The following is a 13184-nucleotide window of genomic DNA, read 5'->3' on the forward strand; positions in this document are numbered from 1 at the left end:
TCTGGGCAACAGCCTCACCACAAGATTCCGTGTACCATGGACGGGAGGAAGGGTATGACAACTGAAGACGAGATGGGATAAATCTGTGCATGAGAGAGAGCAATTTACTTTGGAAGAATTCCCAGGATGAGTTGATGTCAGAGGTGGTAGAGATGGGAGACCAGTCCAGATGATTGATGGCTGCTTGAAGACCGTGCCAGTTGGCCTGAGTGAAATGCCAGACTCGTCGACGCTGAGCAGGCTCCCTGAGGATGGTCAGAGAGATGTCCACTTTAACAAGGACATGATCAGATGATCCGATCGGAGCAGAAGAAGAGCAGCAGACATTTTCAGGGAAGTTAGTCATAACCAAGTCCAGAAGAGAAGATGTTCCGTTGACTGAGATCCGGGTCGGGAAATTGACAGATTGTGTCAGTCCCAGTGAGTCGCAGAAGTCCTTTGCTGAAGAGCCATGGCTGGTGAGAGAGGTACCCACACCCAGCCAACTGGCATGGTGACAATTAGTGGATCTGAGAGTTGGCGAAACATATGAACATATGAAAACACACATATGAACAAGAGGTGGGAGCGAAGGGGAAGCCGTAGCCAGAGGTATTCCTGGGGGTGAGGTGGAGAGAGTGCAGTGCAGGGCGAGTGAGGAAGAGAGTTTTTGATAAAGATAGCAACCCCGCCTCCAGGACGAGGCTCAGGTCTATCATACCGGAGGAGGGAGTAGCCCGGGAGAGATACTATGGAATCAGAGACATCATAAAGGAGGAAAGTTTCTGTTAAGCAGATCACGTCTGGTTTGACAGAAGCAACCTGTATGGAGAGATCAGTTAAGTTTGAACGAAGGCCCCGGATGTTTGAGGTCCATACCGTTAATGAAGAGGAAGGGGGAGCATCAGATACAGAACAGGGGGGAGGAGGGGTAGGGTAAGATGTGGAAGAAGTGGAAGAGATAGGGAGAGCTGTTGAAGGTGTGTCAGAGATTTCAGAATAGCTCGGAGAAAGGGAAGGATGGGGCGGACAAAAGGTTTGATGGTGATTGGGTGAGCCACAATGAGGTGTTATTTGAGGAGGGGGAAGAGCGAGGCAGAAGGTTGGGGGAGATGGAGGTGAGAGTTTGAAGGGGGAAGAAGCGGGGAGGACGCTTTGAGGAGGGGGAGTGAGAGGGGGGAAATTGAGAAGCAATGAGGGTGGGGAGATTTGAAGGGGAGGGGTGAGGGGGGAGTTTGGGAGGGGAGGGATTTGAAAGGGATGGGATATGGGGGAGATTTGGAGGGGAGGGGTGAGGCAGGAGTCTAGGAGGGGAGGGGCGAGGGGGCGTCTTGGCGGGGAGGGGTGAGGGGGTAGTTTAGGAGGGAGGGGGCAAGGGGGGAGATTTGAAAGGGATGGGTGATGGGGAAGATTTGGAGGGGAGGGGTGATGGGGAAGATTTGGAGGGGAGGGGTTATGGGGAAGATTTGGAGGGGAGGGGTGAGATTGGATTTTTGAAAGTGTACGATTTATGGGAAACGAACATTTATTGCAAAATGAGTTTCTTGTGACCTTCGAGTTAAAAATACGTTTAAGGACGCTGGATGGAGGATGGAGTGCAGGAGAGTTTAGGGAATGTAGAAAATTGTACGAAATTAATGTACGATGATGAAGTTCAGTACGAAAAGAGATTAGTGTCGACTCAACGACATGAAGGTGTCGATAAAACTTCTTATCTCTGCAGGCGTGCTGCTTGATACTACTTTTCAATTCTTATTGTAATGAAGCGTGACTTGCATTGAATAATCAAATCCAAACGGTATCTATACACAGCCAGCCGTGAGATCTGTGCTCACGACGGGTCTCAGACGGGTCTCGCGACTAACGCCAGACAGGTAATAGTTGCATTGCCCGATTAGGGAAACCATTCTATAACACATCAGGTGCATACACTAACGCATATTTCTACCATACACACTTGCAAAATACTGTAAACTTTGTATGTTTTCAAGTTCCTAAATTTTTTTCCTCTAACATATTTTTCCATCTTATATTCTATAGGAGATCCACCAGAATGGTGGGTTCACCAAGGTCTGGTTTGCCATGAAGACAATGCTAACTCCAGCCATACTCCTCTGCCTTGTCTGGTTTTGGAATCGTGTCTACAAGCTTCCTCGGACACCAGTGTTACTGGAAAAGTAGGATTTCGCTTCCTCCCTCCTGCTTAGCTAGCTACTTGTGAAATTGAAGGGCAGTACATATATCGGTTGGTCTGGTCTGCCAGACAGACAGATAGAAGAGCAATCATCTGCAGGTCAATTTTGCTCAGATCTTAATGAAACTTAACCAACTGGTAGAGGTAGATACAAGCTAAAAGCCGATTGTTTGAGGTTAATAGGTCAAAGTTCAAGGTCACATAAACTCGTTATTTTCATTCAATTGACTTGAAATTTCAGCAGGTTTGCATATTGGTCTGCTGAAGCCTCTAGTCATTGTGTGAGGGAAAAATATCATTGTCACATAAATTGTTGAACAGAATTTGCATATAGCGTCACTGAATTGGTTCACCAATCAAAAAGCCTATTGATTGAGGTCAAAGGTGATGGTTACAAAATCATCCATTTGCATCTGATTGACTTGGAATTTGAAAAGGGTTTGCAAATAGTGTCACTGAATTGGTTCCACAAATATAAGAATGATCAATTTTGTTGTTTTGACATGTTAACGGGTTCCATGACAATTTCACCCCATTACAATCAAATGGGACTTTTTTGTATTTTTATTATTGCCATATCTCAAGGTTTTCAACATATCAGATTGAAACTTGCACACATGTGCAGTATTTGTGTGTAATATGTGGTGGATTTAGTAAAAGGTCAAGGCCAATGCCATCCAAAACATGTAAAACACCTATTAAGCCATAATTAGAAAATGTATTAACGATATTTGTTATGCATAACAGTCCATCATGTAAAACACTTCACAGGTCAAATTTTTGCAATTGCCCTTTCCATGGCAACTTTTGTTTGTTTGCATTTCACAAGTATCGTGCACGTTCTTATTTTATCGTCTTTCTTGTTTTATTTGTTCGTTGCTGCTTTTTTGCTTCATATTTCTTTCTTCTTTTGTCTATTTAGGCTCATCTTTTCATTGGGGCTTTCCATGACATTGGTGAATCTGCCGTTGGAGTGGCTTTCCGTGGGATTCAACTGGACGTGGATGCTGTTGTTTGGGGATCTGAGACAGGGACTCTTCTATGCTTTGCTCCTCTGCTTCTGGGTCATCTTCTGTGGAGAACACCTAATGGTCAGATGATGGGGAATTCAGTTCGAGAACATTAAACTAAATACAGTGTTACAAGTTGAGTAGGCAAAAGGGGTTTCAGACATTCTTCCTCTACTTTTGAAGACATTAAGAAATGCAGGGAAATGGAAACATGAAATGGAAACAACATGGAAACCTTTGAAGACAAAAGCAGTACAAATAGTGTTAAAAAGAAAACTAGCAGAACATGTGTGTTCTCTTGTTGAAGATATGAGATGAACAAAAGCCCTTGGCTAATTCTAAATGCTGACCGTTACTTTTGAGGTATGAAGGGATTTATAGCCCCCATTGGCTTAGTCTGAAACGGGGGCTTATAGATTGGGTCTCGTCCGTCTGTCCGCTACCATATCTCGTACATGTATGGACCAATTTTGTTGATACTTGGCATATGGACAATACATGATGGTATACAGAGGCACATAATTTTGTTTCGTTATGCGATCAAAGATGGCCGACTGGCAGCCATTTTGGTTGTACAAAAACCTGATGTTGAACACGTCCTCAACCATTTCTCAGACTTGCATTTACGGATATTGTTCAAATTTGGCAAACAGATAATGAATTATAGCTTACATATGCAAGTCATTTTCTTTTGAGATCAGATCCAAGATGCCTGCCTGGTGGCCATTTTGTTACTTAAATATGTCCTCAAACATTTATTGAACATGCATGGTCCAATTTTGTTCAAACATGGCACAAGCACAGTACATGATGGCATACACTTGCATCTCACTTTATTTTGCAATCTGATCAAAGATGGCTGACTGGTAGGCTGGCGGCCATTTTAGTTGTAAAATAGCGGCAATACCCCTGGACGCTCACCTGGTAGACTAATGCAGTACACTACACCGACTAAAAGGTATTTTAAACAGCATCATGGTATTTTGAACCAATTACAATAGTTGCTAAAAGACAGGGCAGCATGTAGAAACATACAAACATAATCACAAGACTTAAGACAAACAAACAAAAAGGAATACCTATTTTGGGAGGCAACCGAGCTGTTAGGGTTTGCCGTGAACAAACGTTGACGCATCACGGGTGATGAAGGTTGTGTTCAAGTTTCATCGAAATTGTGTTTGTAGTTTCAGAGGAGAGAGTAAATACATACTTGGGAGGGGTGGGGGGGGGGTGGGAGGGCAACCCCCCCACCCCCCACCTCTGCCTCGATTTTTAATTGTCCCCCGTCGCACCACGGAGCGAAAGGGGGACTATGGTTTTCCCGTCCGTCCGTCCGTCCGTGCATGCGTGCATGCGTAAGCGAAGGACCGCATTCGAATTTGGTGTGTGGGTGCAACCCACGTCAAATTCCAAGATGGCCGCCACCATGTATGTCTGATGCCATGTATGTCTGAACCTTGTGAGCAGAATATCTTGAAAAATAAGCGAAGTACCAACGTCTAATCTTGTGTGTGGATGTATCTAGGCATAAGGAGGAACCCTATTGAAAATTGGGTCGCCACGTCAAAATCCAAGATGGCCACCGCCATGTATGTCTGAACCTTGTGAGCTGAATATCTTGAAAAATAAGCGAAGTTCCAACTTCTAATCTGGTGTGTGGGGGTATCTAGGCACAAGGAAGAACGCCATTGAAAATTGGGTCGCCATGTCAAAATCCAAGATGGCCACCACCATATATATGTCTGAACCTTGTGAACGAAATATCTTGAAAAATAAGCGAAGTACCAACTTCTAATCTGGTGTGTGGGTGTATCTAGGCATAAGGAAGAACCCTATTGAAAATTGGGTCGCCACGTCAAAATCCAAGATGGCCACCGCCATGTATGTCTGAACCTTGTGAGCGGAATATCTTGAAAAATAAGCGAAGTACCAACTTCTAATCTGGTGTGTGGGTGTATCTAGGCAAAAGGAAGAACCCTATTGAAAATTGGGTTACCACGTCAAAATCCAAGATGGCCGCCTCCATGTATGTCTGAACCTTGTGAGCGAAATATCATATCATAGCATGTTTTCTGCGTCTTCCACTTTGTCAACTCACATCACTTCCCCGACGGGGGACCTAGGCGTAACGCTTGTTTTTTTTTAATGTCGTGAACAAACTTTGGTATATCACGGGTGATGAAGGTTGTGTTCAAGATTCATCAAAATCGTGTGTGTAGTTTCAGAGGAAAAAGCAAATTCCTATTTTGGGGGGTCAAACCTGGATCCATTTTGATCCCACGGTAGACCCCCTTAAAGCCCAATACATATTTCTGTCATGACATGAACAAATTTGAGTTGCAACATACCAAATATCATTTGTGCCAAGTTTGGTCACAATCCCATCAGCAGTTTCGGAGAAGTAGCAAATGTTTATGGACTAATGGACAGACGACGCGCATGAGCTCCCTGGAACTATATTCCAGATGAGCTAAAACACCAGATATTGGACACATCCTCAACCATTTCTCGGACATGCATTTAGTGATTTGTTCAAACTTGGCACACAGATAATGAATGATGGCTTACGTATGCACTTGATATTTTTTTGTGATCAGATCCAAAATGGCGGACTGGCGGCCATTTTGTTACTTAAATTTGTCCCCAACCATTTCTCAAAATGCATTGACCGATTTTGTTCAAACTTGGCACAAAGATGATACATGAGAGCATACACATGCAGAAGATTTTGTTTTGTAATCTCCGACCAAAGATGGCTGACTCGTGGCATTTACTCGTGGTACAGCCGAATTACTAAAATCACGGGGGCTATGACATTTTCTGTCTTTTCTCCTTGTTGTTTATTCATTTGTTGCCCTAGCCAGCCCAGGCAGTAGTGCAAATTATTTATCAAATGCAAAGATGCAGTGTTTCAAATTGATCACCAGGTCAGATGTTTTTACAGCAATTGTATTGGCTGTTGCAACTGCAGTTACGTCATCACCATTGATTTCATTCAAGGGATTGCTTGCAGTGGTTGAGCTGCTTCTTTTGGTGTTTAGGACCAGAAGGAGAGGAACCGACTCTCTTTTTACTGGAAGCAGGTGGGAGCTATTACCTTTGGATCTCTCTGTCTTTTCCTCTTCGATCTCTGTGAGCGGTGAGTCGGTTGACGGTCCGTTTCAGTGTGTTGTTTGGTCTCCATACAATTTCCTTCTATGTCCTTATTTATTTATTTAATTAATTATTTCCTTCCCTGTTTGTACTATTCCTCCATCTCTCGCTCTTCCATGATCCTCAATCTTGTACTTGAAAAAAATTGCCGTTATGTTTTCTCTTAGTGGAGTACAGCTCAAGAACCCATTCTACAGCGTGTGGGCCACAGAGACAGGGGCACATCTTGCTGTATCCTTTTGGGTTACGTACGACCTACTTCAATTTGGGAATGGTTCTGGTACTTAAACAATTAACATGGTTTCTTTTTCTGATTCAGTTTTCATCTTTTCAGCAGGTACAATTCACATCTGTTTTAAGATTGACCAACACATAGACCAGAAAACCAGCTAACACATAGAACATATAACGGGCTAACACATAGAACATATTGTTGCGGATCCTGGGTTTGTCGACGTACTAAAGGGAGTTTATTACCCCGCTCCACCTCAAACTCCGGGTCCACGCAGGGCGCCGACCGCGACTAAGCTCGTGATCAACGGGTTGCGAAGGCAACTTCAACCGCCAACCTCCCAGCCACGTGCCGAAGCGTTTGCTGGTCAAAGAATCCCAAATACCTTCAAGCCACGCAGCCGAAGAAATCGGGGGTTAAACCTTCGCTTTCCACACACCTTATTTCGTGCCGAGCCATCTACACGGTGAGGAAAGCGGCTTGCGTGATTGTCGGTCCTGATTCTAGCCAAATTCAGTCTTGGATGATGCTAGGCCAATGGAGAAAAGACGTACCCGAACAGGTTTGAAAGTAACAACAAAAATGTACAGCCTTTTATTTAGAAGGCACAGAGAAAAAGAGACGAAGATGCAACCTTATCAATTCCTTACCTAATTAAACCCAACAGGCGCCTACACACACTGACACACGGGAAATCACACACACCGGTTAATTCTCGTACCGATGTACGTGCAGGGATTGACTCGAGGGTGGCTGCTTGGTGTGCGCAGTGCGCAGTTCGATCTTCAATCCGGACGTGCAGCCTGGGTGAAGTAAGGTCCGAAAGACGAACCGCCGCCTCAAAGTCAGCACGAATGACAGGTTGAAGCGCAGGTTGGACGAGTTTCAGCTCGGATGATTTGCTGCCCATGAAAGATGAACCAGCACTTCGGACAGCCAGCTTCGAGCAGAATCGTGGGAGAGATCAACGCCAAGAGAGCGAGTTCGCTTGCAGGTCAGAGAAGGCGGCCGGATCAGAGCGAGATCAACACTTGCAGGTCGGTGAAGAGAGAAAGGGCGTCGGCAAAGTCAGAGCTGAGAGAGGCGTCGGCGAAGCCAGAGGGTTCAACACTTGCAGGTCGGCTCAGAGAGGGGCGTCAGCGAAGCGAGAGGGGCGAAAATGCGATGGGTGGGGTTTTTTATCAGACCCGAAAAGCTTCCAGAATGTTCCACAGCCTCCCATTGGCTGAGGTTGGTCACGTGCGGGCATTCAATCCTTCCTCCCCTAGGAAGGTTTCATTCCTCCTTCCCTCTTTCATTCGGGGAGGTTTCACAACCCATTGGTCGCTTGCTGGTGATGTGTCCTTTGCTGTTTGTTGGTCACATGGCCTGTGCTTTTGGCCACGCCTTCCTGCACATTAAAATGTCTTTCCTCAACCACACGCAGGTTTAAAATCCTGCCTAAATCGACGCATATTTGGTCTCGATTCTTACACAATGCAATGGGGGTTAATCTTTACATTCAATAAAAAATAACTAACGACTGCAGGCTACATGTTGTCGTGCAATTAACTATAGGGGGTTTGCCTTTATGGCAAAACCACAACAATATAATAAAGGGAGCGGGAGACAAGAGGGGGAGAGAATGGGAAGCACAACAACAGTAGAGAAGTAGAGAACAGGCACATCGGGAGATCTGTGGAAGGGAGAGGGTTGGAGCGGGGTACACGGGATAAACAAGATGGACACTACAAGGACTTTCAGGAAAGAAAACAGAAAATTGTTGCTGAATTGTTTCCTCCTTGGGTTGAAAAAGCTGAACCCTTAGCATTGTAATAATTGAAAATGAACTTTGAGAACAAAAAATGTTTATTGATGTCTTGACTCATTTTTAGGCCAATTAAAAAATATATTTTAAGATGTACTTTGTTCTGTGAAAACAGTGCCAACTAGAACGGCACTAAGTAGAGAGCAAACCTCCGCCTGGTTGGCCACATCACTCAATGGTGAAAAATCGCTTAAAAAATTATACTAGCTGGATCCGGATCCAGATCTTCACCAAAATTGAATCGATTCTTCCTTGTCACACACACAACCTGTCCACCAAATTTTGTCCAAATCCGCCCATAACTTTTTGAGATATCCTGCTATGTATTGTTTTTGGCCCTATGTCCCAATGGTGAAGAATCACATCGATTAATTAAATAAATCTCATATCCGAATCCATATTCAGATCTTCACCAACATCGAATCGAATCGTCCTTGTCAGACACCCAATCGGTCCACCAAGTTTCATTCAAATCCGTCCACAACTTTTTGAGATATCTCATTGTATGAGAATCTCATTGTATCTCTCTCTATGAGATATCTCATAGATATCTATGTATCATTTTTGACCCGATCTCCCAATGGTGAAGAATCACTTTAAAATTCTAGTACCCGGATCCTAATCCGGATCTTCACCAAAATCTAATCATTTCGTCCTTGTCACATACGCTACATCTCTGCCAAATTTTGTCCAAATCCGTCCACAACTTTTTGTGATATTTTGTTCATAAACAAATGGACAGGGAAACAGACAGGGGTGAAAACATAACCTCCATCCACCTTTGGTGGCGGGGGTAATAAAATAACAGTTTGGGGACCTTATGTACGAATCTGTGGATGTACAGTGTACATGTACAATGTACATGCACAATGTACTTATGTACGAATGTAATTATGTACGAATTCGTAATATGTACGAATCTGTACCTTATGTACGAATCGCTCTCCTCCTCGTCTCGACTTGTGCCCCGCCCCCTATATCTCGTTTTTCTTCCACCTCTGCTCCTGCTTTCTCAAATCCACGTTCTCACTTAGAGACACTTTTCCCAGATTGTTTTTCATGGTTTTGTTTAAATATTATTTAAATATGTTTAAACCGCAGCCGTGATGCTGACGCCACCCTCCCCCCCCCCCCCCCCCCCCCAGAATTTCCATGTTTTAAACGTTTCCCAGTGTCTACCCTGGATTAGAATAGGTACACCGTATCCCTGCGTGTCGTAAGAGACGACTAAGAGGGTTGGCGTCAGGAAGGGCATCCGGCCATAAAAACATTGCCTCAAAAAGAGAACCATGACAATTACAACTACATATGGGCAGGGTACAGCCCGAAGTGGAGATCGGTTTCTGAGGTTTGGGACATGGAATGTAGGGACAATGACAGGGAGATCAGGAGAAGTGGTGGAAGTATTGGTCAGAAGAAGAGTGGACATATGTTGTGTGCAAGAGACGAGATGGAAGGGAAGTGGTGTGAGAATGGTGAAGGGTAGGCAGGGACAGAAATACAAGTTTATGTGGCAAGGGTGCCTGGAGGGCATGAATGGTGTTGGTGTCCTGTTTTCTGAGGAGTTTGTAGACAGTGTGGTGAGTGTGACTAGAGTGAGTGATAGGCTGATGATGGTGAAAATGATGATTGGAAAGCTCTTGGTGAACGTCATCTCAGGATATGCTCCGCAGGTTGGTCGAAGCGATGAAGAGAAGGACAAGTTCTGGTGTGCGATAGAGAAGCTGATGGAAAACGTGAAAGATGAGGAAGTTGTTGTGGTAGGAGGAGACCTAAATGGACATGTGGGAAGGAGTATGGACGGTTTTGACAGAGTTCATGGGGGTTACGGATATGGTGTGAGAAATGGAGAAGGTGAAAGGATTTTGGAGTTTGCTGATGGAGCTGATTTGTAGATTTGTAATACTCGGTTCCAGAAAGAGGATAATAAGCTTGTTACATACACGTCAGGTGGGTCGACGACAACCGTTGACTACCTGATGGTGCGTAGGCGAGATAGGGGGCACCTCCGGGACACAAAGGTGATCCCGGGGGAGGAGGCTGTTTCACAGCACCACTTGGTTGTCTGCGACATAAGGGTGAAAGGTGCGAGGAGAGCTCGGCGGGTGAAATACCAACCGAGAATGAAGGTGTGGAGGTTGAAAGAGGTGACAGTAAGGGAGGCATTAAAAGAGAGGCTGTGTAGGGTCGAGGATGATGTGGTTGAGCTTGAAAGTGGTTGGATGTCAATGAAAGCTAGTCTGTTGGGAGCCGTTTGTGAGGTATGTGGATGGACAAAAGGACCACCGAGGCACTCGGAAACATGGTGGTGGGATGATGAAGTTGGAAAGAGGATTGACGAGAAGAGGAAGAAGTTCAAGGAGTGGCAGAAGGCGAAGGGTACGGGAGCAGAAACAGCAGAGCATGAAAGTTATAAGGCAGCCAGGAAGGCTGCAAAGAAAGAGGTAGCAAAGGCGCAGGAGGCATGTAGGAAAATGTTCAGAGAACGCTTGGATTCGGAAGAGGGTCAGAAAGCAGTATTCAGGATTGCAAAGCAGATAGCGAAAGAGAGGTGTGATGTGATGGGGGTGAGTTGCTTGAAGGATGAAGTGGGACAAATCGTTGTCGACCCAGATGGAATTAAAGGAAGATGGAAAGGATATATGGAAATGCTGTTGAATACAGAGAATGAATGGGATGGCAACATAGAGAGTAACCCAGTTTTAGGACCGGCAGAGAAGATAACCGAGAAGGAAGTTGAGGAAGCGATAAAAGCGGGAGGGCCGACGGGAGTTGTGGGAGATATGTTGAAGGCAGCAGGAAGTTGGGGTGTGAAGAGAATGACAGAGATCTGTAATCTGGTGGTGAAAGAAGGCCGCATTCCAGTGGATTGGGAACTGAGTACCCTCGTCCCTCTATACAAGGGGAAAGGTGACCCTGTGGAGTGTGGCTCGTACCGAGTGATAAAGTTATTGGAGCATGGAATGAAGGTATTGGAAAGGGTGTTGGAGAGGAGGATAAGGAAGAAAGTGAAGATCGACGAAATGCAGTTTGGATTTATGCCAGGAAGCGGAACGACAGACGCGCTTTTCATTGTGAGGCAGTTGCAGGAGAAGTACATGGAGAAGAGGAAGAAGTTGTTTCTTGGGTTTGTTGATCTGGAGAAAGCATTCGATGGGGTTCCATGCAAAGTATTGACATGGGCATTGAGGAAGTTAGGAGTGGAGGAATGGTTGATCAGAGTAGTGATGGCAATGTACAAAAGAGCGCGCACAGCTGTAAGGACGAAGGATGGGAACAGTGGTGAGTTTGAGGTGAAGGTGGGAGTGCATCAGGGGTCGGTACTAAGTCCACTACTATTTGTAGCTGTGATGGAGGTGCTGGCTCAGAACGTAAAGGAGGGTTTACCGTGGGAGTTGTTGTATGCAGATGATCTGGTGTTGATTGCGGAAAGTATGGATGGACTGAAGGAAAAGATGAACAAGTGGAAGGAATGTATGGAGACAAAAGGTCTGAAGGTGAATATCGGAAAGACGAAGGTGATGACAAGTGGTAAAGCATGTGGTGAGATGGAAAGAACTGGGAAGTGGCCCTGTGCTGTGTGTAGGAAGGGTGTCGGAGTGAACTCCATTCAATGTACAATGTGCGCTGAGTGGGTTCATCAAAAATGTAGTGGTCTGAGAGGGTTATTAACCAGTGTGGCAGCTACATTCAAATGTAAGGTGTACACAGAGGGAGCTGCAGATGGAGGAAATGTTGAGTTGGATCTTGGAGACGGCGTGAAGCTGGAAGGTGTGAAAACATTTTGCTACCTCGGAGACATGCTGAATGGAGAAGGTGGATCAGACTCGGCAACAGTTGCTAGAGTGAGATGTGCATGGAAGAAGTTTCAGGAATTGAGTGGCGTGCTGACGAGGAGGGGAGTGTCGTTGAAGCTGAAGGGAAAGGTGTATGCTGCATGTGTGAGAAGTGTTATGATTTATGGGAGCGAGACATGGGTAATGAACGTAGAGCAGCAACGAAGGTTGGAAAGGGTGGAAATGCGAATGGTTCCACGGATGTGCGGAGTATCGTTGAGAGAGAGGAAGACAAATGATGAATTGCGAAAGATGATGGGAACAGAGCCTGTGATTGATGCTGTGAAGAGGAACAGGTTGAGATGGTTTGGTCATGTGTTGAGGAAGGATGAAAGTGACTGGTTGAGAAGAGTGATGGAAATGAATGTAGAAGGAAGTAGAGGACGGGGAAGACCGAGAAAGACTTGGCTAATGATGGTGGAAGAAGAAATGCGGGCAAGGGGGTTAACAAGGGGAGATGCAGAAAATAGGGCAAAATGGAGAAGATTGTCATGGGGACCGCAAGGCTAACCCCCGCTCTAGCAGGGAAAATGGCCTTAAAATGCATGTTGTTGTTGTTGTTGTTGTATGTACGAATATGATGATTTGGGTGGGAGAAGGTGGGCTCAAGCTGTAACACATAGCCCTTTGGAACCGTCAGGCTCTTTGTGCGCCATTTAAATACCAAAGATACATACACTTTGCAGTTGAGAAAAGGGGGAATCCCAACTAACAGCCCTCAACCTCATACACTGCCTGGCCATTCATGGATTACATCTGTTACTAAAAGGAGAACCGTATATCCGCCCGTCCGTTCATCATACATTATTCTGAAGGGAATGCCATAGAATAATAAAAATGGTACTGTTGGAGAGAGGGCTGACGGGATGGCCTCGACTAGAGGTACGTACACTCGCCTCTAAGCTGTCTTGCCTCGGTTTGAATCCTGACCCAGCTATAAACTGTCATCCTGGTATTTCACAGGCATGGTGAA

General features: G+C 45.2%; 1 protein-coding gene across 9 annotated transcripts in view; it reads left to right on the top strand.

Annotated features, from left to right (window-relative positions):
• WLS (Wnt ligand secretion mediator) overlaps positions 1-13184 on the top strand; it is a 98917-nt gene that overhangs the window by 61617 nt on the left and 24116 nt on the right. For all 9 annotated transcript variants that reach the window (XM_078771388.1, XM_078771384.1, XM_078771390.1 and 6 more), the window contains 4 exons: positions 2020-2156; positions 3096-3264; positions 6225-6322; positions 6504-6567. In XM_078771388.1, the coding sequence (XP_078627514.1) occupies positions 2020-2156; positions 3096-3264; positions 6225-6322; positions 6504-6567 (468 nt within the window). The remainder of the gene's footprint in view (positions 1-2019; positions 2157-3095; positions 3265-6224; positions 6323-6503; positions 6568-13184) is intronic.

Source organism: Myxine glutinosa, chromosome 2 (genome assembly GCF_964187855.1).
Source record: "Myxine glutinosa chromosome 2, kmMyxGlut1.1, whole genome shotgun sequence".
NCBI classification, from domain to species: Eukaryota; Metazoa; Chordata; class Myxini; order Myxiniformes; family Myxinidae; genus Myxine; species Myxine glutinosa.